This window comes from Patella vulgata, chromosome 2 (assembly GCF_932274485.2).
Source record: "Patella vulgata chromosome 2, xgPatVulg1.2, whole genome shotgun sequence".
NCBI lineage: Eukaryota > Metazoa > Mollusca > Gastropoda > Patellidae > Patella > Patella vulgata.
Genome location: NC_065880.2, coordinates 4,002,015 through 4,024,975, shown reverse-complemented (window position 1 = coordinate 4,024,975; position 22,961 = coordinate 4,002,015). Strand labels below are relative to the sequence as shown.

Below are 22,961 nucleotides of genomic sequence, written 5' to 3'. Positions count from 1 at the left end.
AGTAATGCATCTTTAATCATTTTCTTCAACCGCTTTGATATTTTCTATACCGCACGAAATGTTACAGCTATTAGTAGGTGTTTGACTAGGTCGGAACGTAACCAGGGCCGAGAAATGGCCTTGTTACTACAGACTTACATTGGATGCTCCAGTTTATAGAATCACGTGGAGATTGATATGCGCCCTTCACGCCTCAGACTCAAGTCGAGGATACATTTGTGTAAAAACTTTGAAAACAATAGAAGTATCCTATTCACTACTGGGTAGGTTTTTTTTTATTTTTGAAATTTCTTTTATTATACAATGAAACTGTTGCACGAATATTGTCCTCATCTATTGAATCTGGTTAAATCAAATCTTATTACTATTCTTTTTGTTTTTTGTTAATGACATCATCGATACGCCATGTGATCTAGTTGTCCGATAAAATTATAAATTTGTATTGGTTGACATAATAATTTTGAAATAAGTCTTTCTTACATGCACTGTATATTCGTAAACATCCGTCTCGCCTTCAGCTTTAAAACACATATTTAATCGTCCACTAATCGTGAGGACGGGAAGCACATTTCCTGGCAAGCGTACGAATTAATGAACTGCTGCTTTAACAACATTTAACTCAACTTTACAGATAATGGAAACATGTAGGACATAACGTTTGTAGATAGACCAGATAATAGAAACAGGTAGTACATAAGGTTTGTGGATAGACCAGATAATGGAAACAGGTAGTACACAACGTTTGTAGATAGACCACGGCTTTCACCAGTCAAGTAATGGCTATGTCTACTTGTGTTCCCTGCACTGAAAATGGTATCTTTATCATCACATATTTGAATGGTATCGTTGTTTAAAATAGTGCTTAAAATAAGAATGCTCGGACAGTTACCTTTGAGAAAATGACAGGCACAACAGAAAATTCACTTCCAACCTGTACTCCCCAACGGGTCTACACACCTTCTCAACCCACCTGAAGTCCCCAGTGAGAATGAGCGCATCTCCAATAAACCCCCTTCCCCTCCAAACCAGCCCGAACAACCCTTCGGGCCCATGCACCACCCCCTCTCCCAACCCGAGCTGAAGTACCAAACCCGCTCAAGCTACCACCCAACCGACCCAAGTTCCTCTGCAACTAACTTAAACCCCCCGAAGGAAATGAAATGGAATAGGGTTTAACGTCCTACTGTTCTGCTGCTACTCGCCAATGGGCCCGATCGTATATCAGACCACCCAAGGTCCTCCCCAACCAACTAATTGGTTGTTTTTTTTGATGATGGAAAAATAAAATCTCACGACACACTTTATAAAATTGTATTAAATGGCGACACATCTAATCAGAGATATTTAACCCATATTATAATGATATTTTAAACAAATATTTTAGCAAAGAAATAAAATTGAATGAAATAGTATTTAATGATACGTCAGCATCATCTGCATAAATTTATATCAACATATATTTACATAGTCTGAGTGAGGCAAATGAAGTGTGAAATCTATCTATATCTATATCTATAGTGTTTAATTTAGCTCTCAAGGGTACTTCACGCTGTGTTTTAAAGATACCAACCGATTTCAGAAGTATGAAAAAATATGGATAACGGGAAGACACACAATATTGATGTATATACATGTAAACAGGTTATCATCAAGTAGATATTTTTTACTGAATGTTTTAAAAGGTTAGTTACATTCAACTTGACTCTCATACTCGCCTGAAAACAATTTAGTCATTATCTAGAAATGGACATTAAATAGTTTAATATATCATTAACAATGTAACCATGTATAATAACATGGAATACTATATGGTATATTGACATTATGAGTTTAATATATTATATACAATTTAACCATTCCTTATATGGATATCTTATAGTTTTGAATATTATACACAATTTATTCGAACCTAATATGGACATTATGTAAATTGAAATATTATACACAATTTAATCAAACCTAAAATGGACATTATGTAGTTTAATACACCTTAAACAATTTGATAATTCCTTATACGGACATAATATATTATAGATAATAAAATCAAACCTAATTTAAAATGTTATTATAAACATTTTAATCATTACTAATATGGAAATTGTAATTACATTTATAGTGAATTGTATCAAAACAATATAACCGAACATAATATGGACATTTTATAGTTTATTATATTAAAAATAATTCAATCATTCCTAATATGGGCATGATTTTATCAAATTTATTGCAAACAATTCAATGAATGCGTAGATTTATACTTAACTGTTCTTTCGAGTATGGACATGACAACCACATAGAATATTATCCTGCAAACAAGCTCATCTCCACCCAACCTGAACTCCCCAACGGGTCTACACCCTTCTCAACCCACCTGAAGTCCCCAGCGAGAATGAGCGCATCCCCAATATACCCCCTTATAATACACACAACTAATATAGACACACACCACCAATATGGATACATACCAAAAATATAGACACACGCCACCAATATAGATACATACCAGAAAAATAGATACACACCACCAATATGGATACATCACCAATATGGATACATACCACCAATATGGATACACACCACCAATATAGACACACACCACCAATATGGATACATACCACCAATACACACCACATACAATACACACCACACACCACCACCTGATACAACACTCACCACATGATACAATACAGCACTCACCACATGATGCAATACATACACATAATACAATCCACACCACGTGATACAATAGACACCAGGTGATAAAATACACATCAACTGATACAATACACATCAACTGATACAATACACATCAACTGATACAATACACACCACCTGATATAATATACACCACCTGACACAATACAACACATATAGATACATACCTTCTGATACAACACACACAAACCAATAAGCCATGATATGGCGAGAAGTAAAGATACAACTGTTAGTGTCTGTTACAGTTTAAAATTGCTTGCCATTTCTGCAATTTTTTTTAATTAAAATGGCTAAAACTTAATAACATACCTGGAATTGTCACCCCTTTGCTTTCCCCGTCCAGCCTTCAATCACGCCTAGAAGTTCGATACAATCCAGTTTCGGCATTGTACCATTCTCTTACTGAGAACCCTTGTTTTTAAGCCAGGCAAAGCGGTGCCAATTCTAGGTATGTCACTAAGTTTTAGCCACTATAATTAAAAATTGAAGAAATGGCGAGTAATTTTAGAGTCGGCGTGTCACCTGGAACAGACATTAGTCATTACCCCCATTGTGATTATCTTTACCTGTAGATGTTGAAGTCTCTTCAGTTGATGGGGTCTTGTTATTTGTGTCAGTCGACATTTGAGATGTGACAATGTTTGAAATCCCTTCAGTTGATGAGGTCTCGCTGTTTGTATCAGTACCTGCAATGATTGATTACACAATTAAAATACTCACGTGGGTGTCCGCCAGTGACGTATTATATTGCTGTACATACCACACGCGACGCCAACCTGGCACAAAACAGGTTATAGTCTTGTATTAAACATGGCTTTAACGTGTAAAGGTTTTGAAAAGGACACCAAGACGTGTGATTGGCGTTAAAATAAATTAAATTGCGTTTAAATATTCTAATTCCACGACCAGAAGATGCTATATGTATGCTATAGGTATCGCTCTTTGAATATACGAGTATTAGCTATTTTACCGGGACATTCATGATTACATGATTTAGAAGAGATAAAGTCCTCTTTCGTTTGTCCAAAGAAATATGTCGCTATCAAAAAATAACATAAATACTGAAAATAGACTACTTTTAATTTGTTTTATTTAATGCTAGATCATATTAACCAATATATTTATATATAGAACAATAAGACGCACGTGATTTTACTAAAGTCACGGTCATCGAGCGATTTTTCTTGTTGTATATATGCTTGCTCGATTCTTCTTTATAGTATGGTGACTTATTGTACGCCAGGTTGATTTCCGATCGTGTCGTCATAATGTTCCGGTTCGATGAATTTGGAGAAATGTTTTTGGAGAAATGTTTTTAAAGAAATGTTTTTGGAGAAATGTTTTTGGAGAAATGTTTGGCAAGATTTGTATTTGGAGATTTGTATTTGGAAATTTGTTGTTCGAGATGTGTTTTTCGCTGTATGTCTATGATGAAATGTAAATGTAGATTATTTTTTTATTTATTTTTTATTTTTTGATTTTCTAAAATACATTAAACAAAAATACATTTTACAAATCTGATATGACAAATAATTCCTTCGAAGACTAAAAGTTGTTTTGTAAGACTGTGAGAGGATATCTAACAATTTATAAAAAAAATTGACTGCCAGTGGACAAGAGAACACGAAAGAAAAACAGAAAAAAAAGTCCGTGCATTACCATGTTTTTATAAGGTAGGGGAAAGCTGGGTTAGTCCGACCTCATTCATATCTCGCGCCCACTCGACAAACCTCAGCAGATTCCAGTACCCTACATCTAGCCTCGGCTGTATGACGAAGTCCGCCATTGGGACTACTTTCAAGTTCCGGATTACCAACGCCGTTGCCCATGACGACGCATTTGAAGCTGTCTACATACGCTTCGAACGACGCAGTTTTGAGGACTTCTTTCTAAAAGCGGCAAGTTTTCCTAATAATACCCCGTCAGACCGGGGTAGCGTCCTTACTTCGCTGCTACGGCGATGGAAAATAGTTTTAGAGCGCGTTAAGATCGCCATAAGCGTAGTGGAAACGCCAGCTATCGTGCTGTAGTCACCATGGTCGCCAATGATCGCCGAGTCACCGCGTTTATTTTGAGCATGTTCAAAGCAAACGCCAAGGTCCTGCGATCTAAACTGTAAAACTATGAGAATACAACTTTCTTTTCAAGTTTGTAGTTTTTGGGGACATTTTTGCGCGTTGTGTTCACGTTTGACGGCGACCTTGTGCATTTTCTGGTCGCCGTACGGTCGCAGAGGCGCAGTAAGGACGCCACCCCGGTCTGACGGGGGCATAAGTAAACCGGTGCCGCATCGCAATTGTATAGGCGTAGGTACATATCACTTACTGTCATACAGCCGAGGCTAGTCATAGACACATAGTATGGCTCAAACTAAACAGCACACACAGGAAGATCTCACGGAACACCTGTGTGCCGCGAAACACTGGTTGGGAATCACTAGTCTACGGTAACGTAGCTTCAAAAGTTATCGAGATATGTTGGTTTCATTAGAAATGGTGCGAACTAGCCCCGCTCTCCCCTATAGAATGAATATAAACAAGGGAATGTACGGACTAATTCTATTTTTCTCGTGTTCTCTTATCTAATGACATTCAATTACTGTATTGAATTGCCAGATATCCTCTTACAGTCCCATATAACAACTTTTGGTCTTCGAAGGAATTATTAATGAGCAGAAATTCGCCCATGTATCTGTTATCAGTCGGCACTTCTGCCAGTTATATAGAGGTATGTCCCGTGTTTTCCTTTGGCGTTCGTCACTTCCGATTCGCGAATCCTGTATTACTCAGCTATCGTAGCAGTGATCTCTCTGTTAAAATTATATTTGGAATGTGTTTAACCAGTTCTATCACATATGTGATAATGACTCCCACCAATATTGTCCTTTAATCTTATTCCATGATTGGGGGATGTAGAAATGAAGGGCTCTTTTAGAACATCTGTTTTTAAAATAAGCGACGTAGAATTTATTTTATATACTCACTTGAAGCAGTAGAAGGAGACCGACAATCACCACATGTTATATTTATAGCAGTTCCACCTGTGATAAACAAATATACAGAAATATGATACTTTACGTCAACAACCCAAACGCCATGACATGCGCTATAAAAGACATTTTTCCCGGACAGCGATTTTTTCGCCAACGCTTCGCCGAATTACAACTGTCAAGGATTCTTCCTCGGTTTTTGTCCCATCCGAACAACTAGACACTGTTCTTAACCAACACTAACAATCAGACGGTATTTTATTTAAATCCGAATATTAAAAATGGAAGCTACACTAGTTTGAAAACTTAAATGAAAATAACTCTAATCATGATATGGTGATATTTTACATCCAATGAATCGGATGTATATCTGTACTATATGGAGGGATCAAGAACGGACTGTCAATGAATATCATAAGTCTCCATCCATAGCTTGATTACAGACTTGCTTACTATTAGTTTGGTAGACAGTTTTACGATGTTTTGTACGACATATATATTTACGTGGAAGGAAGATGAACTATTAAAGTCAAGTCTTCAAGGCTATGTATTGGAAAATTTATTGAGATCTGAAATCTTGGATTACATGAAACGCGACTTCGATCAGTACACATGGAGCCTTCCAACCCTTAGCCGTCGGCTTGCCTACTTTGTTATAAAATATATCAGTTATCAAGTTGGACTAGGCCAAGTTGTATCTGCCATTGAAGAAGAACTGCAAGGACCGGGCAAACTACTTGGGTATAGATTGCTGCATAAAAAAAATCCGAGTTAACCATAAATTAGCAGTCCCAAGGCAGCTTGTATACGATATTTTAACTTCAAACCATGATGATCTGCTTGAGAAAATAGCACCGAGAAGAAAAAGGGGTGGTATTGGAACATTTACGTCATTGGTAAGTCTTTAGTCATATAGCTACCTAATGAAAATTTCTGAGCGCTATATGTGGAGGGGTATTTTTTATAACTAGACTGAAGAGCTGTCAAAGACTGGATTATTCAATCTAATTTATAATTTAACCCACTAAAGTCAGAGATTGCGTGGCGATACAGCATCTCTTATGGACATTTTAGCGTGTTAAAAGCACACATTTTGGAGCGTTTTCCTTTGTACACTTTCACTGGCAGTGTGCCGCTGTGCTAAATTGATTTAAAATGACATGGAATCAACTTGACAGACATATTTTCGGGTGAAATTCAACAAAATATGTAGTCTGTGTGCAGTGAATTGTCTCCGGAATTTGAAATATTGTTGTCATCAGAAAGAAGGAAATTTCATAATTTTGGATCAATCTTCATTAATGACGTACTTAGTAAGTATGGCACAATGACACTAAACAGGTGTTCCCTCCACCCCATTTTAATGTTCCCCTTTTTATATTATTTCAGAACATTATATAACAGTATCATTTTTTCAGGGTCCAAACCATACATACTCTGCAGATGGTCATGACAAGTTAATGGGGTTTCAGCGGAACATGTTCCCATTCGCTATATATGGTGTCCAAGATGTTTACAGCTGTAAGCTTTTGTATGTTAAAGTAGGGAAAACAAATAAAAATCCGAAGATTATTGGAAAATGGTATCATGAATTCATTAGCAGAACTGGAGGTAATTAATAAATACATAATCTTAGTATTCAAATGGTGTTATTTGTCCTACAGATAATCTGCATGAACAAATTTTGAACTCTTAAATTTGAAATGAAATGAGGTTTAACATACTACTTATCTGCTCCATCCTGGCTGTGGCCTACTCTTAATTCGAATTCTATCTGTCAAGGGTTCTTTGACGTGCACGTCAATGTATACACAGGATCTCAGTTTTTCAACTAGACGTTGTCCTTTGCTGGACTCTCCATCCTGCAAGGGGAAACCACAGCAGAAAATCTTGTGGCACCCTTGAACCCAGGACCTACAGGTTAGCGAGTCAGTGCCTTACTCACTGAGCTACTTTTGCATTTGAAAGAAAATTTAATTCATATTTAATTTTTCAAATTTGCACGATCTGATAACTTATGTCCTATTGTATACTGAGATACAGTCTTTACAGATTTGTAGACTTAGGATCAGTTATGAATCGTGTGCATGTCATTTTTGGGGAAGGAAAGTGGGGGAGGGGGGCACTATTTAGCCTAAAACAGTTAATAAGTGTCCAAAAAATTTGTGGTAAATCAAAAAAGTATATTTGAGAGAATATAAAAGTTCATTTAACAATAATCTGACTTTTGTTTTCTTTCCAGTGATAAGTCAGATTTTGCGCCTGGACAAAGGATCAGAAAACGGTCATATGGCAACTATCCATGCTTATTTGCAGAGTACTGAAATTGAAAATCCAGAAGATTCTGTTATATTTGGTTCTTAAACATCCAACAAGGTGTGGTAGGCTTTCTGTAACATGATAAGTTGTAACTATTTAACACAAGTAGTAGTAGCCATGACCAGTATAGAACAAACAGTAATGCAGAATGGAATTTCCAAGAATTGCCTCTACCTAAACTTTATTACTCAAACTAGAAAAATAACACTTGTCCCACAATCTACAGTGTACCTACAATTATCTTGTTAAATGCAACAGGGTACAGACTGTTTTAAGCATAGTTGTTTTGACGTTTTTTGGCATTATACAATAGATGAGTTTTTAATATAATACACATAGGTAGCGTTTCGATGGGAATTTGTGAAACTATTACATTAGAAGTAGATATTTATGGTCCTATCATGTTCACTAAAATGCAAATGTCAAAAGCTAGAGATCGAATTTTCATTGAGTATTTAGGATGCTCTGTATGATTGTTTCTATTGATGAGATCTTGATTCCTGCATGGCCTTTTTATGGACATATCATGCCATCAGATTAATATGTTAATAATGTAAACATGCTATAGTGTCAGGTTTACCATATAATATTGTTTATGCTTGGTATACTTTAATGCACTTAAATTACTGGATGTCAATTTCTTTTGAATTTTGGGAGCCACTGTGGGTTGCAGGTTCGTTCAACGGGATTTTCCAACGTGGATTTCCCTTGTGAGTGGTACAGGACGGAGGGCTTGACAAGGACAACTCTAGTCGTTCAGATGGTACGAAAAACCAAGATCCCATGTAACATTGGCGTACACGTAGAAGATCCCTTGACAGTTGGAATTCAATATAAGAGTAGGCCATAGCGTCACTGTCCGGGACATATTTCCCTCACTGCACACTGTGTGGCGTATGCTCGTCTTCATTAGCCCAGTCGGAGCAGAGCAGTAGGACTTTAAACCCCATTTCTTTTCTTTTGAAATATCTTATGAGTGACTTGCGGCTGTGGTTTCGATCCCTGGTGTGAGCGTATGTGGCTTGGAGATAGGGGCGCCTTCTCAACCTCGTGGGTTTACTCCGGGTACTCCGGTTTCCTCCCACAGCAAAGACCCCTGCGCGTGCGCTAAGATCATTAAAATGAACTTGTCTGCGATATCACCTTCGGTGGAAGCGGACGTTAAACGCTAAGAACAACAACAACAGTGGCGTGTAAGAAAAGGGTTATGTCCCTTTATAAGCATTATAATACACATTGGTTCCTTTGCAACTTTTTGTAAAACACAACAAGATACAGACGTACAGTTTTCAATGGAATATTTTTAAATTTGCTTGGATTGTCTCTGTTGTTGGTCATGTCTGTTATCTTGTACAAATATAATTCATCAGATCTGTACAGGATCCAGTTTTTAAGATATGATATTTGAGTTGTCAGTTCCATACATGTAGGGACAGTAAGTGGGGGAAAAAGTTGTTATTATGATAAAGATGTTTTCTTGCGAAAGGCATAAATAATTTAAACAACTGACCCTTTACCTACACGGAACTGGTTAACTTACAATATTTGAATGTGAGTTATCAAAATCTAAACCTCCATGGTTGCATTTTGGGATGCCTTGGTTTAAACATTTTGGTTCACATTCATTTGCCTACATTGATAAGTATTATCTCATTATAATTTTAGATAGAAAGATGGTGGCGTGAACTTAACTCTCGTCTGGTTAAGTACTTTAAGGAAAAATTCCAGTATTTATTCGATCAGGGTTATTACAACCCTGATGAGATTACAGACAGGTAAGTTGAATTCCAATTATGTGCAAAAGACAAGAAAAAGAAATACGGTGTAAAATCACACGTAGTAGCTGCATTACTCCTCTAAACTCAAATGATTTATTATGTATGTTACCAGCAATAATATATAAGCACTTATGTGGTACATATGTTCTGTATCTTCAGAGAAGTACTCGCACTAGTTTATTTACCACTGGTTCAAGAAGAAATCAATAAGTTTGTAGAACTCTGGAATAATCATCGCATGAGGAAACAAAAGAGTGATCAGCCCAAAGGAATTCCCAACCACCCGTATGACTTTCCAGAAACATATGGCTCTACTGAATGTGGTATGTATATACACTGTACCAGTGTCATATCCCTCATGAATGAGAATCAGTGTCCGCGACAGTATTCAGACATGAATTTGATTCATCTCTTATATTATAGTTAGATATATACAGACTAACATTGATACTGCACGAGTACTTTGGCCCAAGTGTTGTTTCAATATACTACGCAATGTCTTGCATAAGACCATGAAAAACCTTAAAATACAGATATACTATTGTGCGTGTGCATTTCAATGAAATCACCATGCAAGTCCAATATTTCTTCTGGTATAAATAATGTACAATTACCATGTTGCCAGGTCCAGTATCAAAGGTTGATGTCACAATCACTTGTATTATAAACATAGTTAATCCGTTATATGGTAGGATGTACGAGTGATTATTAATATCACTCACTAACTGTGCCATATTAAGACTAAAACTATCCATTATTTGATAGTTATTTGGACGGTTTCTGTTATATCATACATTTTGTATTATCAAGAGGAGCAAATGAATAACAAAGAAATCTATGATCATAATTTTACTTTGATATAGTAAACTTTTTTGTTCACACTATGGGAATTACTTTTCAACAGATTCCTATTCCAACTAAATATCCAAAAATATATCAGTTTTAAGAAGAAAATTTCGCTCTCCCATCTCCACATGTAAGACTTGACTTAATACATGATCAGTATCTTGGTCCTTAAAAGTTATTCTATGTGTTGACTGCATCAGAAAAATTACATTTCCACAAGATGAAGACATGTTGATAGCTAAACTCACTCTTAATTAGATGAGATGTTGTAAACAGTTTAATACAAGTGTGCACGAATTTAAATAAGATATAGTTCTCAAAGCATCTATTACACTGTCTATTCTCAGGTTTCATATGCTTGTATACTCTATCCATTACATAAGGATTGCTAGGGAACAAAATCCCTATGAAAGTCAAAGATTCTAGTATAATTTGCAAATATTGCAGTTGCCATGACCGGAGTTAGCGAGAGAGAGAGAGAGAGAGAGAGAAATAGGGTTTAACGTCCACTCGACACAAACTAGGTCATTTCGGGACTAACATATGGTTTGATTTTATTTCAATAAATCGCTTGCGCGTAGTGGTCTTTAGCAGTGGGAGGAAACCGGAGGTCCCGGAGAAAACCCACGAGGCTGGACAGGCGACCCTACTCCTTGCCACGTACAACCGGGGATTCGAAACCACGCCAGTTGACTCAATGACAGGCTTTATGATACAGCGCGCGCACGCTAACCATTCAGCCATCCAACCCCCCTTCCGGAGTTAGCAAGTTTTTATATCGTGTTTTCAGGATCAAGAGTTTCTGAAGCAGAGTTAGAGGACGTTAAAACCTTAGCGGATGTATTAGATGATGGTGCTTTTGTTGACAAAGAGATGGAAAGACGAAGCAAGGAACTATTGCCCAATCTTTCAGAATTGGATTTAACTGATGCACTTGAAGCTTATCTGTATATAAAATCATCTATGTGAAATTATTTGATGTGTTACATTCATGCCTTCACAATGAATATAACCAAAACTCTCCTGTTCTTGATATTGCAATCATTATCTTGAAGTCCCTGGCTGGGATGATTCTTGGTTTAAATTAGACTAGGCAGTATGCCTAGCCCAACTTGTAGACAGGGTTTTTGTTGTGTACAGTAAAATTCAGTTACAATTCAAATAAAGAATAATAACATGACTATGTAATGAATTTTGTTATATCTGCAAGCAATTCAATTGGTTGGACTTCATTGAGTCCAAGAGTTCAGCCATCCAATAAGAAATGAATTGATGCAATGAAATGAAATGGGGGTTCAACATCCTACTGTTCTGCTTCGACTGGGCTAATGAAGGGATCTTTTACGTGCATGCCAATGTAAACACGGGACCTCGGTTTTTCATCCCATGCGAACGACTAGACAGCTGTCCTTGTCAGGCCCTCTGTCCTGCACCACTGATATTGGGAAACCACGTCAGAATATCCCGATGAACTTTCTGAGCCAATGCAGGGATCGAACATGCTACCTCCACGCTAGTGAGTCAGCGCCATACCCGCTTTGCCACCGTGGCTCCCCAGAAATGCACAAAGACAAAACAAAGGGGCCACGACAGGCCTAACCAAATGTTAATTGATTTTTAGGGCTAAATAGTTTTAACTAAAAATAATTATTTTTAGTCTATTAGGTATCAATTAGTATTGGCAGATTTTAATACTCATACTCATATGCCTGTTTTGTTTAAGTCCTGTAACAAATTTAAATTTTACAAATCATCAAATCGTGGCCTTAGCCCTACCTAGGCTTAATAAATTGTCTCCTACCTTATCCTTTCTCGTAGGTATCTGATTGATATTAGTGCAGCTTGGCCCCTTGTTTGACACTAGAACATCGCAATTCTTTGCAGGCAGGTTAAAATGATGAGAGCATGCCGATTTTAAGTTTTTTTACTATTATTTCTGGATAGTCGAATGACACAAACTCCCTCGGTTGAACTGGTTTATACGTTTGCTTGTTATCCGGTTCAGAGGATAGTCGCTGAACCACAATTTCCCTTGGTGGTACGTTGGCGTTTGAGGAAGCGATGCCCTTTTTTTGTCGTCCTTTTGTTGGACATCTTCTTTTTGAGGCGCGCCCAGATTTCATTTTTTCGATCCATTCCAATTCTATTCCTATTTCATAATGCCAAAAGTTTTTGAATTGGACGTGATCGTGAAGAAAAGGGAAATAAAACTGGAATCGGCGCGTTCGATTACAGTTCTGTTTGAATGATAACGATGGGCCGATGATAACGATGGGCCACGTACAGACATGCGTATTTTAGTTTTCATTTCACTTCTCGATTTAAAAAAAAAGTTTTTTATTTTTTTTTATTTAAGTTTTCAAACTTACTTTTTTTTTAAAAAATATTTTTAGCGAATTTTTATTTTCATTTCAGGTTTTGATTTACATTTATTTTACTTTGCTTTTTATGAAAACGATTTTAATTCAAATTATTTTTTTATTTCATTTAATTTAATTTAGTTTTTATTTTCGATTTCTTTTTTATTTTTTAGCGAATTTTTTTTTTTCATTTAAGTTTTTAAAAAGAAAAAAATATTTTTACAGAATTTTTATTTTCATTTCAGGTTTTGATTTACATTTATTTTACTTTGTTTTTATGAAAACGATTTTAATTTAAATTATTTTTTTTTCATTTCATTTAATTTAATTTAGTTTTTATTTTCGATTTCATTTTTGTTATTTTTTAGCGAATTTTTATTTTCATTTAAATTTATTTTTACAGTTTTTAATATTTGTGATGGATTTTTTTATGATAACCATGGGCCACCATAGTAATGTGTAAAAGACTTAATAGGCATTAACTAGATAGGAATATTGGTATCTACGCAAAATCATGATAATTATAACAGTAGAATATATCGTACATTTTAATTTCTACATAGGGAGAGGGGGGCTTATATTTTGAAGACTACATTAAAATTGTACCTTAACTTTGTGGGTTGGGGAGAGATAAAAATGGACCCACGCCCATACACTATTTGGCTTTAATCAAAAGCGGGAAATTCCAGCTACAAGACCTGGTAATTGAGCCGTTTAAAATTTCTTGAGAAAAAGGTTTGCTCACAGAACTCTTATAATTTAAATTTATTCTAACCTGCGTTTAGAAAAATCCAAATATAATCATCTTCTTCAGCAGTTAAGTTATCAAAAACAACATGGTAATTCGTGTCTCCAGACATGAACAGTCCTCCCAAATGATAGAATAAACCACCTCCATCTCCACTGGGTAATAAAGTCTGATTCTGTGAATAAATCTTCACGTTGTAACTTGATTCTTCTGTCAGATCAACGTAGACACTAAATACTTCTATTGGTTCAGAGCTTGTTATATTACAACATCTAGTAATTGTTGTACCTGTAGTTTGTGTTTTACCAGAGTAATATAAATATTCATGTAGAAGACTGACATCGGTGATATCCATCATATTGTGCATCTGATTTACTGTAAATAAATGAAATATAGAAAAGTGATTTCGGCATTTTTTGCCATGTTGTGGTTCTGGTGTGGAGGGGGGTGGGCGAATGGTTAGCCCATGAGCGTTATATAAAAAGGTCTGTCATTGAATCAACTGGCGTGGTTTCGATTCCCCGGTTGTACGTGACAAGGAGTACTTTCGCCTGTCCAACCTCGTGGGTTTACAGTGGGTCCTCTGGTTTTTCTCCCACTGCTAAAACCCCTACGCCAAACCGAATTATATAAATAAAATTGAACCATATGTTAGTCCCGAAATGACCTAGTTTGTGTCGAGTGGACGTTAAACCCCATTTCTCTCTATCTATCTCTCTCTCTCCCAATGGTTCTGCATCGACTGAGATAATGAACACAGGCATAAGCAGACATGTCGAAATTCTTCCCGGAAAGTGGCCCAAGACCTACCTTTATTTCGAATTCCAACTGTCAAGGGGTCTTTTACGTAGACGCGAATGAGTATACGCGATCTTGGGTTTTCGCCCTATCCGAACTGCTGCCAAGCCCCCCACCCCTCCATCCTTTACCAATGACAAGCAAGATGGGGCCACGCCAGGAAATCAAGGTACTTTCTACCCCCAACACCGGGATTGAACATATAGGACCTCCAGGTTTAAAAGCGAACGTCTTATTTCAAGTGCCATCGCTGATCACTGTTAAACAGCTATTCTTCTAACGTAATATTTTACTTAAACATACATTATGCAAGAGCTAAATCTGTCTGCTGTGGGTCTTTCCTTAGACCTGAGATGTTATCTCAATTATTAATTAGACATCAATGAACTTATCCAGACCATAATCAACCCTCGACGTCAACGGTAGCTTGCGATGTTTACTGGTTTAGGATACCATTTGCTGCTCCTCTTTCATTCTTAATTAAATCATGAAATGGATAACCGAGTCTATGTTTTTTATCGTACGACTTTAGCAATGATGATCAAAGCTAGGCCGAAAATTCCATCGCTAGTCTCGGTTCAGAGTGGATCAATTTGACTGAAATTTTCAGCAAATTCATTATCTAGTTTTTAACTATTATAGTCAGAACTGCCAGCTCTTTATCTAATCTCACATAATGTATCTTTAATATTTGAAATTCAAAACACAAACTAGAATCAACCAATATTGATGTTATTTTCAGCATTTTAATATCCGTAAACAAGTCATGTATTCTATAGTTTTGGTTACCACTTGTAATGAACAAAGAACAACATACCCTACAAGACAATGAGGCAGTAATTAAAATTGGCTGATTCACAAGCGATAAAATGATAATATAGAATGCATTAGGCATCGCTAAATGACCATCGTTCAATTCGGACTGTTCACTATAACATACGTAATTGACTAGAAATTACGATATTAAAAAAAAAATGAATATAAATCCAATTATATAAATTCATATTGCATTAATATATGTTTTCATACCCATTTTCATCTATATTAAGGTGTCAACGTATAGAGCCATAAGTCTTTGTGACAGTAACACATGGTAAATTGAAACCATTATAGGTAACATTCTTCAATTTATGTCTATATTAGTGATTTAGTCTAAGAAGATAACTTACATGGAAGACAGTAGTATGGATAAAACATATAATGATAACCAGTATGAGGACTGTAAGGAGATGTGACGGTACAAGTTGGTTGATTTGAACAGTTTCTATAAACTGATAAACGATCTGATTGGTTAACTGGTATGAAACCAGGAACAACTTCATAATCAGGTTCATCTTTATCAATACCTTGATATCTACAACATGTTGCATTACATATGTCCATCTCATCTTGAGGGCATGCATGTACGGGATTATTTCTGCCATATGCAATACTAAAACCAGCGGTTTCATCTACTGCTATGACGTGATCATCTGAACATGTTAAAGTATGTTGTGAACATGGTGATCCTGGTTGTCTATAGCAACGATAAGTTAGCACACAATCAGCAATAACAAACACTACTGGAATACAAAACACATATGATGATATTACTTGTGTAAAAGGATGTGATTATATAGCTGTTATTAAAGAATGTGGTTATTTTGTTAAGGAATGAATAATATATAAAATGTATTTTGAAATCGTCTGCCATTTAGTTACAATTGGTCAAAAGTATCCATTGGAGTAAGAGTTGGGTGGCCGGGTATCTAGTCTGATATCTATGACATTATATGGTAAGACAGTTGTGTAACAATGCAGATAGGTTTAACACAACATCAACAGGCACTCCATATAAAAGTGTACCTCGGGTGGGGTTGGTAGGATTTCTATAGAATTAATCCATAAAGTGTGGCAATGGTAGTTGGGGATGGATGGGATGTTACAGGTGTAGATAAAGTGGTTGGCAGGACTACTACATAATTTATCCATAAAGTGTGATAGTTGGGGATGGATGACATTTTTACAACCTATTAATAAGTGTAGTAGATTGCGCGTTCGGCAAAAACGACATTGGATATTGTTCATCCCGTTGTTAGGAAGCATAATTGGTTTATGAAAACGGACGATGACCTACTGACTACTACGACCAGACGTATAACAAATTGTTAATACCAATATAAATATAAGAGTTATGTCATATATTACCTGTTGTTAGAAGTAATAAATACTTGATCATATTATACATGTTTCCAATATACACACTGGTCTGTTAACATTTATTCCTAAACAGTTTTTTTACACAATTTATTATTTGTCTCCAAATCTGTCAGAACACTGTATACTAGTCACACCGGGTAATATTTTGTTAGGTACACTTTTTTCTTCTTACTGTTCAACCTGGTATTATGTAACATTCAACGTGAAATCAGCACACCATTTACTAGTTAATATTCAACGTTAAGCACACCACGTACTAGTTAATATTCAACCTCAAAGTATAATAGTCAATATTCAACGTTTAATCAGCAAACCACACCACATGCACTATACTAATTAATATTTAACGCAACATCAATACACAGTACACATTTTTCGGCTAGCTACGGGCCTGTACGTCACGATACGATACACATCGTGACAATTACAATAGTTTTTAGTAGTCTATCGTTTTGCTTTTTTATTCTTGTCAACTTTCAAATACATGCACCTTTGTTGTACACCTGTATGTCATTTATAAAGCTTATTGTGAATGCATAAAACTACGTAAAGTTCAGACGAGTCACATTATTATTTCATTATTAATAAATTGTTACGATAACCTTGATCCAGTCTGTTCGCGTGCACATAGACATATTTGGTGTTATAAAGAAGGACGATCGGCCTTGTTTTGGCTTTCAAAGCTTCACACTAACTGTACTTACAGTTGGCAAGGATCAAGGATCAAGGATCATGAAAAACAGATTTAAAAATATTTGACCTGACATTATCTAGGGAAACACGATAGACATTGTACTATACAAATATTATTTTAGCATCGAAGATTTCTGATTATATGTTGAAAATAAATTTCTCCGAGAATACCTGTACACATGACGTTATGAGACATGACGCCGTTGCCGCCATCTTGAAATTCATAAAGTCATAAAGTGGGGTATTTTAACAGTATTCCCCAGAGAGTAATACAAATTACAATTAATTAATATAATACTACGACAAAATAAAAAGAAAAAAACCACAACAGTCATTCCCAATAAGTTACACTGTTCCCACGTTCACAGCCAAGCCAGTTTGAAACACTCTTCACAATCATTCACAGTGAATATTTTGATTATGAGTTCTTACATTTGACTCGAGAATAACAACCCATTTCTATGCGAATAATTACCCCCGCCCCCGCACTATATTTGAGAAGTATATTTTTTGAAAATATCATTGTATTTCAAATGTAATTATTGTGTTGTATTTCTCTGTCATGCTTCCGATCATAGAATGACTACTATTGGGGACAGCATTTATCTTCAGGATGAGAGGGTATTGTCATTGTGTACACTAACAATTAGTTAATTCAAGGTTAAGTCATTAGCTTGCTTTCAAACTGATGTCTTTGTCTGGGTTATAATCATCTCCATTAGAAACGAATTAAATATGTTAGTATGTACGCTCATCAAATATGTGGCATCCAAATTTATACTTTAAACCCAGAAACTCAAGAGACATACTCATTATTATCTCTTGAAGACATTAAAGACACTATGTGTTTACAACCTATTCCTATTATTAAGGTAAGCCATTCTACATTCAATATATTTCATTTTGTTCTTCTAATAATATCTTTCATGTAGATTTATATTGCTAGTTTATGTCCAGGTAAAAATTATGCAATTTAAATATTATGCTGATCACACCTCCGTGATCTAGAATGATTATATTCATAATTATTGGTGCATGGCGCCATACCAGCTGCATATCAACCACTGAAGGTTTAAAACGTAAGAGGTAGGTAGTCACGTGATATTTGGATACATTCCATACCCACATTTATCATTCGAGACATAAACAGTGTATATACTATGCATAATATGAAATATGCATGTACAATAACACTGTTAGCTAGCCCTGCACCTATTATTAAATATCATTGGACTATGAACGCTATACCGGAGGTGTACAATTTCAATTAAAGTGGGTAAGGAGTTGACTCATGCCCATCTTCATTTAGTTCGTAATTTATCGATGGAATGTGAAATGAAATGGAGTTTAGCGTCCTACTGTTCTGCTCCTAACCTGGGCTAATGAAGACGGCCGATGGAATGTAGTAAAATCGATATAAGAGATGAACGATGTACAAGAAAAGTGACGAATGGAAAAAAAACCCAAAAAACAACAACAAATGAAATGCTTTATTTTTTAAGATTCCTGTCCAAACACAGCATCAACATACTAACTACATATATTTGTGTTGTAATAAACGGGCTGTAAGACCTCAAATATCTTATTTGTATAAAGTGAAATCGCGTTTTATTAGATATATTGATCAGATCACAGTGCTAAATATTTAGTAAGATGTATCTAATTATTGTGACATGCAATGTACAACACCAGTTTACTATATATGTGTAACCATATTAGACCTCCTAGAAATAGAAGTCATACACTGTCTCGCGACGGTTACCCTAATATATTTTTCAAGTATTGTATCATCTTTAAAATCTTATTTTATGTGTGTTTTTTCTCGACTGCGCCAACTGCTTTGTAACTACACTGACAAAAAGAAATATTTGTATTTAAAATCATAAGGCGTGTAGTGGCCTGGTTACAATGATGTGTGTTACTGAATTACGGATGCTATTTTATTTCATCTCCATACATGTTATGAGACATAGCCACCTGTTGTGACGATATATCAGATATCACCCTGCAATGAAAAGGGACATACATTCTTGTTTTGTCATTTTATTCACATTTCTTTGAATAAAAGTTTATTACACAATTTGTAGCATTGGCCATTTGAATTTCTTTTCTAGAAAACACCGGACCAACAGCACCACTGCCGTCTTTATTAATAATTACTTCATACAAAAATATAAAAATACAATTTAAAAATAGATTAGAATGGAATTCCCATTCCCATTAAACTGTTTACAATACATAACGATATTGTAGATTGTAGAATAGTAAGTGAGTTACAGACAATAAACAGGTGTTTATTCCCAGGACATCGCAGTTATTGACCGTAACAGATTAAATGACGTCGTTTTCGACGCCTTCGTGGGAATTATGTTAAAACGGATTAAAAATGTAACAATGGTGTTATGATTGTTATGATAAGAATTTACACTTTCATAATTCCTAATGTTACTAATTAACTAAGATTTTAGCAACACGTTTGACATAATTATGACGTTAGGAAATAAAAGCATAGAAAATTATCTGAATTCCGAATAGTTCTACGGCCTTTTATACATCTTTAAAAAATGGCACTGATTGAGAGTGAGCGAATATGTGAACACCACTTGGATGATTTGATGATTTTTATCATTAGTTGCCTATTGGTGAATAAAATTCAGAGTGGAGAACATGAATTCTTGAAATCTTTAAATACCGTTAATTAGTTCCCCATAACAACACGTCTCTCTTCAAACGAAAGCCGACAAGTTGATATCCGCGCCTTCGTGGGAAGCATTGATTTTGATCACGCTCTGTAACTGCGCCGTCGTGGGAATACACCTAAACAGACATGGGTACAACTGAATAACTCTAATCCATACTATACTTGCCACTTGTTTTCCAGTGAGTTTTGTTTTCCTATATCTGTTGAATGATTACTTATCTCAGTAACATTTAAAATAGCGCTAATTTCTGTCTTCTGACCAGCAGAAGTTATCTTATATGTACGAACACCTGTAAATTATACATAATAATATTATATTAATCCAGGTAATTGTGCATTATTTTTACTAATACCCCTGCACCATTTAGTGTCTATACCCAATAACTAACAGATTCTACTCTGTAAATTTTAATTTATTTCTTAGGCTATTGCTTTTGTTTATATTTTTAATCTTGCTCTACTATTAAATGCGAAACTATATTGGTATTGGATGTCATGTCAGTGGCTCATCTGACTAGTTATCTCTGCAGTGATGCCAACTGCACAAAAGTATGTTTATAATGAGTTAAAATGTTTATTGTTCTGTGCAACATCAGTTTAAAAGGACAATGTCATGAATGTTTAGTTTATAAGTGTGTTTAACTATGCAGACAGAAGCTGATATTGTTGATAGCCATCACTAGCCCGAATACACCAATTTTAAACATGGTATTTGTAAGTTTTCCAACTTTCCCAAAGAGTGATGTATGCTTTAGGTCCTTTGTATGGTCGCGGTATCTGTCTTAAGATTCGTTTAAACTACGCACGAATGTCACCCGACCGTGAACGCGGCGATCGCATTTGGTTAATTTAACTACTGTTTGAATGAAGTCGTTTATACTAACAGGAACGCAAGAGCGAATTTGTGGGAATAGATCGAGCGAAACAATTGCTTTAGCCAACAAGAGTGTGAAGTCAAAAGGTATACATGGTCAAATAGCTTAGAAAGAAGTCACAATCTTCGAGTTTTATTGCGGACATTGATTATTCCTCAATGGATAACATTTCGTTTTAAAAAACAGCGAGGCGCATCGTAATTTGCGCTTTAGAAATAATCAAATTTTTCTGTTGAAATCGTCAGGTGGCACTGAGATATCAAGAGGATGCCAGTAAAACATTCCATGCAGGATTCAAAAATCGAGAGATAACTGCTAAAGTAAAAGATCATGCGATTATCCGGACCACATTGGGATCCACGGTAGGTAGATCACCAATGGGTGGTGTGAAAAAACGCATTGTCGTTAACACTTGGCAGTTGAAATGCGACAAGGAGTAGACGGCAACACTCCTGTCCGAACAGTCACTCCCTCGTGACACAGTACACGGCGTATGTCCGTCTTCATTATCCCAGTTGCAGAAAAACAGTACGATAAACCACACTTCATTTCATTTTTTTTTTAAACCTGGGAATCAAAAGTAAAATGTTCTGATGTCACCAAATTCTACAAGCCAATTTATCTAGATCGTAATATCATCCACATCAAGATTATATAAGCAAATACATAACATTTTCTACAGAAACAAAACGACCAAGATATTTAGCTTTATGAAAATTTAGACTTTTTTCATCGCATATGAGAAAGGATGTAATAAATACTAACAAAATCATAGACAACATTCATTTCATAAAAAATTGACATTTTTAATATATCCATTTTTCAGTATCTATTTTTGAACTGTTTTAGCGAGAACGACAAGTTCTTTAAAATCCAAATCTTCAATAATGCATCTTTAATCAATTTCTTCAACCGCTTTGATATTTTACGATACCGCATGAAATGTTGTAACAATGAGATGATGTTTGATATGTTATATATTTGGATTTGAGTCGCCGTAGCCCACAAATGCTTCAATAATTGACTATACCACACGACATGTTACAACTATTAGTTGATGTTTGATATGTTAGGAGGGTTTGAGTCGCCATGGGCCACAACTGCGTTGTTAATCAATTTCTTCAATCGCTTTGATATTTTACTATACCACACGAAATGTTACAGCTATTAGTTGATGTTTGATATGTTAGGGGGGTTTGATTCGCCATGGCCCACAACTGCGTTGCCACTAATGTCGTGCCCTTCAAGGCAGGTGTTTGACTAGGTTGGAAAGTAACCAGGGCCGAATAATGTACTTGTCACTACTGACTTACATTGGATGCTCCAGAGAATCACGTGGAGATTGATATGCGCCCTTCACGCCTCATGGTCAAGTCAATGATACATTAGTGGAAACCGGTAGTACATAAGGTTTCTGGACAGACCAGAAAAAACAAAATATGTAGTTGATACGGGTGTAGAATAGATAGACCACGCCTTCCACCAGCCAGATAATGGAAACCGGTAGTACATAAGGTTTCTGGACAGACCAGAAAATACAAAATATGTAGTTAATACGGGTGTAGAATAGATAGACCACGCCTTCCACCAGCCAGGTAATGACTATGTCTACTTGTATTCACTGAACTGAAAATGGTATCATCATATTAAATCCAATGAGAGAATTTATTTGTAAGCCGGTTACTGAGGTAAGAAATTCCCACCAGAGTTAGCCATCATAAGAGATGTTGTTAACACTAACCTTAGCTCCTCCTCAACCAACCCGAACTCTCCAGCTGGTCCGAGCACCTCCCTAACGAGCCCAGGCACCACCCCAACGAGCCCAATTTACTCTCCAACCGACTCAAGCCCCTCCCCAACCAACCTGCAGTCCACCAACGGTTCCGCGCTCCTCATAAACCCACCTGAACTCCCCAACAGTAGTGCGCGCAACTCCAACG

General features: G+C 36.0%; 1 protein-coding gene across 1 annotated transcript; it reads right to left on the bottom strand.

Annotated features, from left to right (window-relative positions):
• Nucleotides 1–1,303: 1,303 nt before the first annotated feature.
• Nucleotides 1,304–17,515, bottom strand: LOC130010270 (uncharacterized). The gene is made up of 5 exons (XM_050536494.2): nt 16,741–17,515; nt 15,723–16,115; nt 13,783–14,130; nt 5,699–5,755; nt 1,304–3,401 (listed from the first exon to the last, which is right to left on the bottom strand). The coding sequence occupies exons 1-5, from the start codon at nt 16,778–16,780 to the stop codon at nt 3,250–3,252; spliced, it is 990 nt and encodes a 329-aa protein (XP_050392451.2). The 5' UTR covers nt 16,781–17,515; the 3' UTR covers nt 1,304–3,249.
• Nucleotides 17,516–22,961: the final 5,446 nt, after the last annotated feature.

Excerpts from the sequence above, each read along its gene's own strand:
- LOC130010270 (XM_050536494.2), bottom strand. The coding sequence starts at position 16,780 with ATGTATAATATGATCAAGTATTTATTACTTCTAACAACAG. Across the intron at positions 16,116-16,740 it reads TTTATTACTTCTAACAACAG|TAGTGTTTGTTATTGCTGAT; the intron begins GTAATATATGAC and ends TTTGTATTCCAG. Across the intron at positions 14,131-15,722 it reads TCCATACTACTGTCTTCCAT|TAAATCAGATGCACAATATG; the intron begins GTAAGTTATCTT and ends ATTTATTTACAG.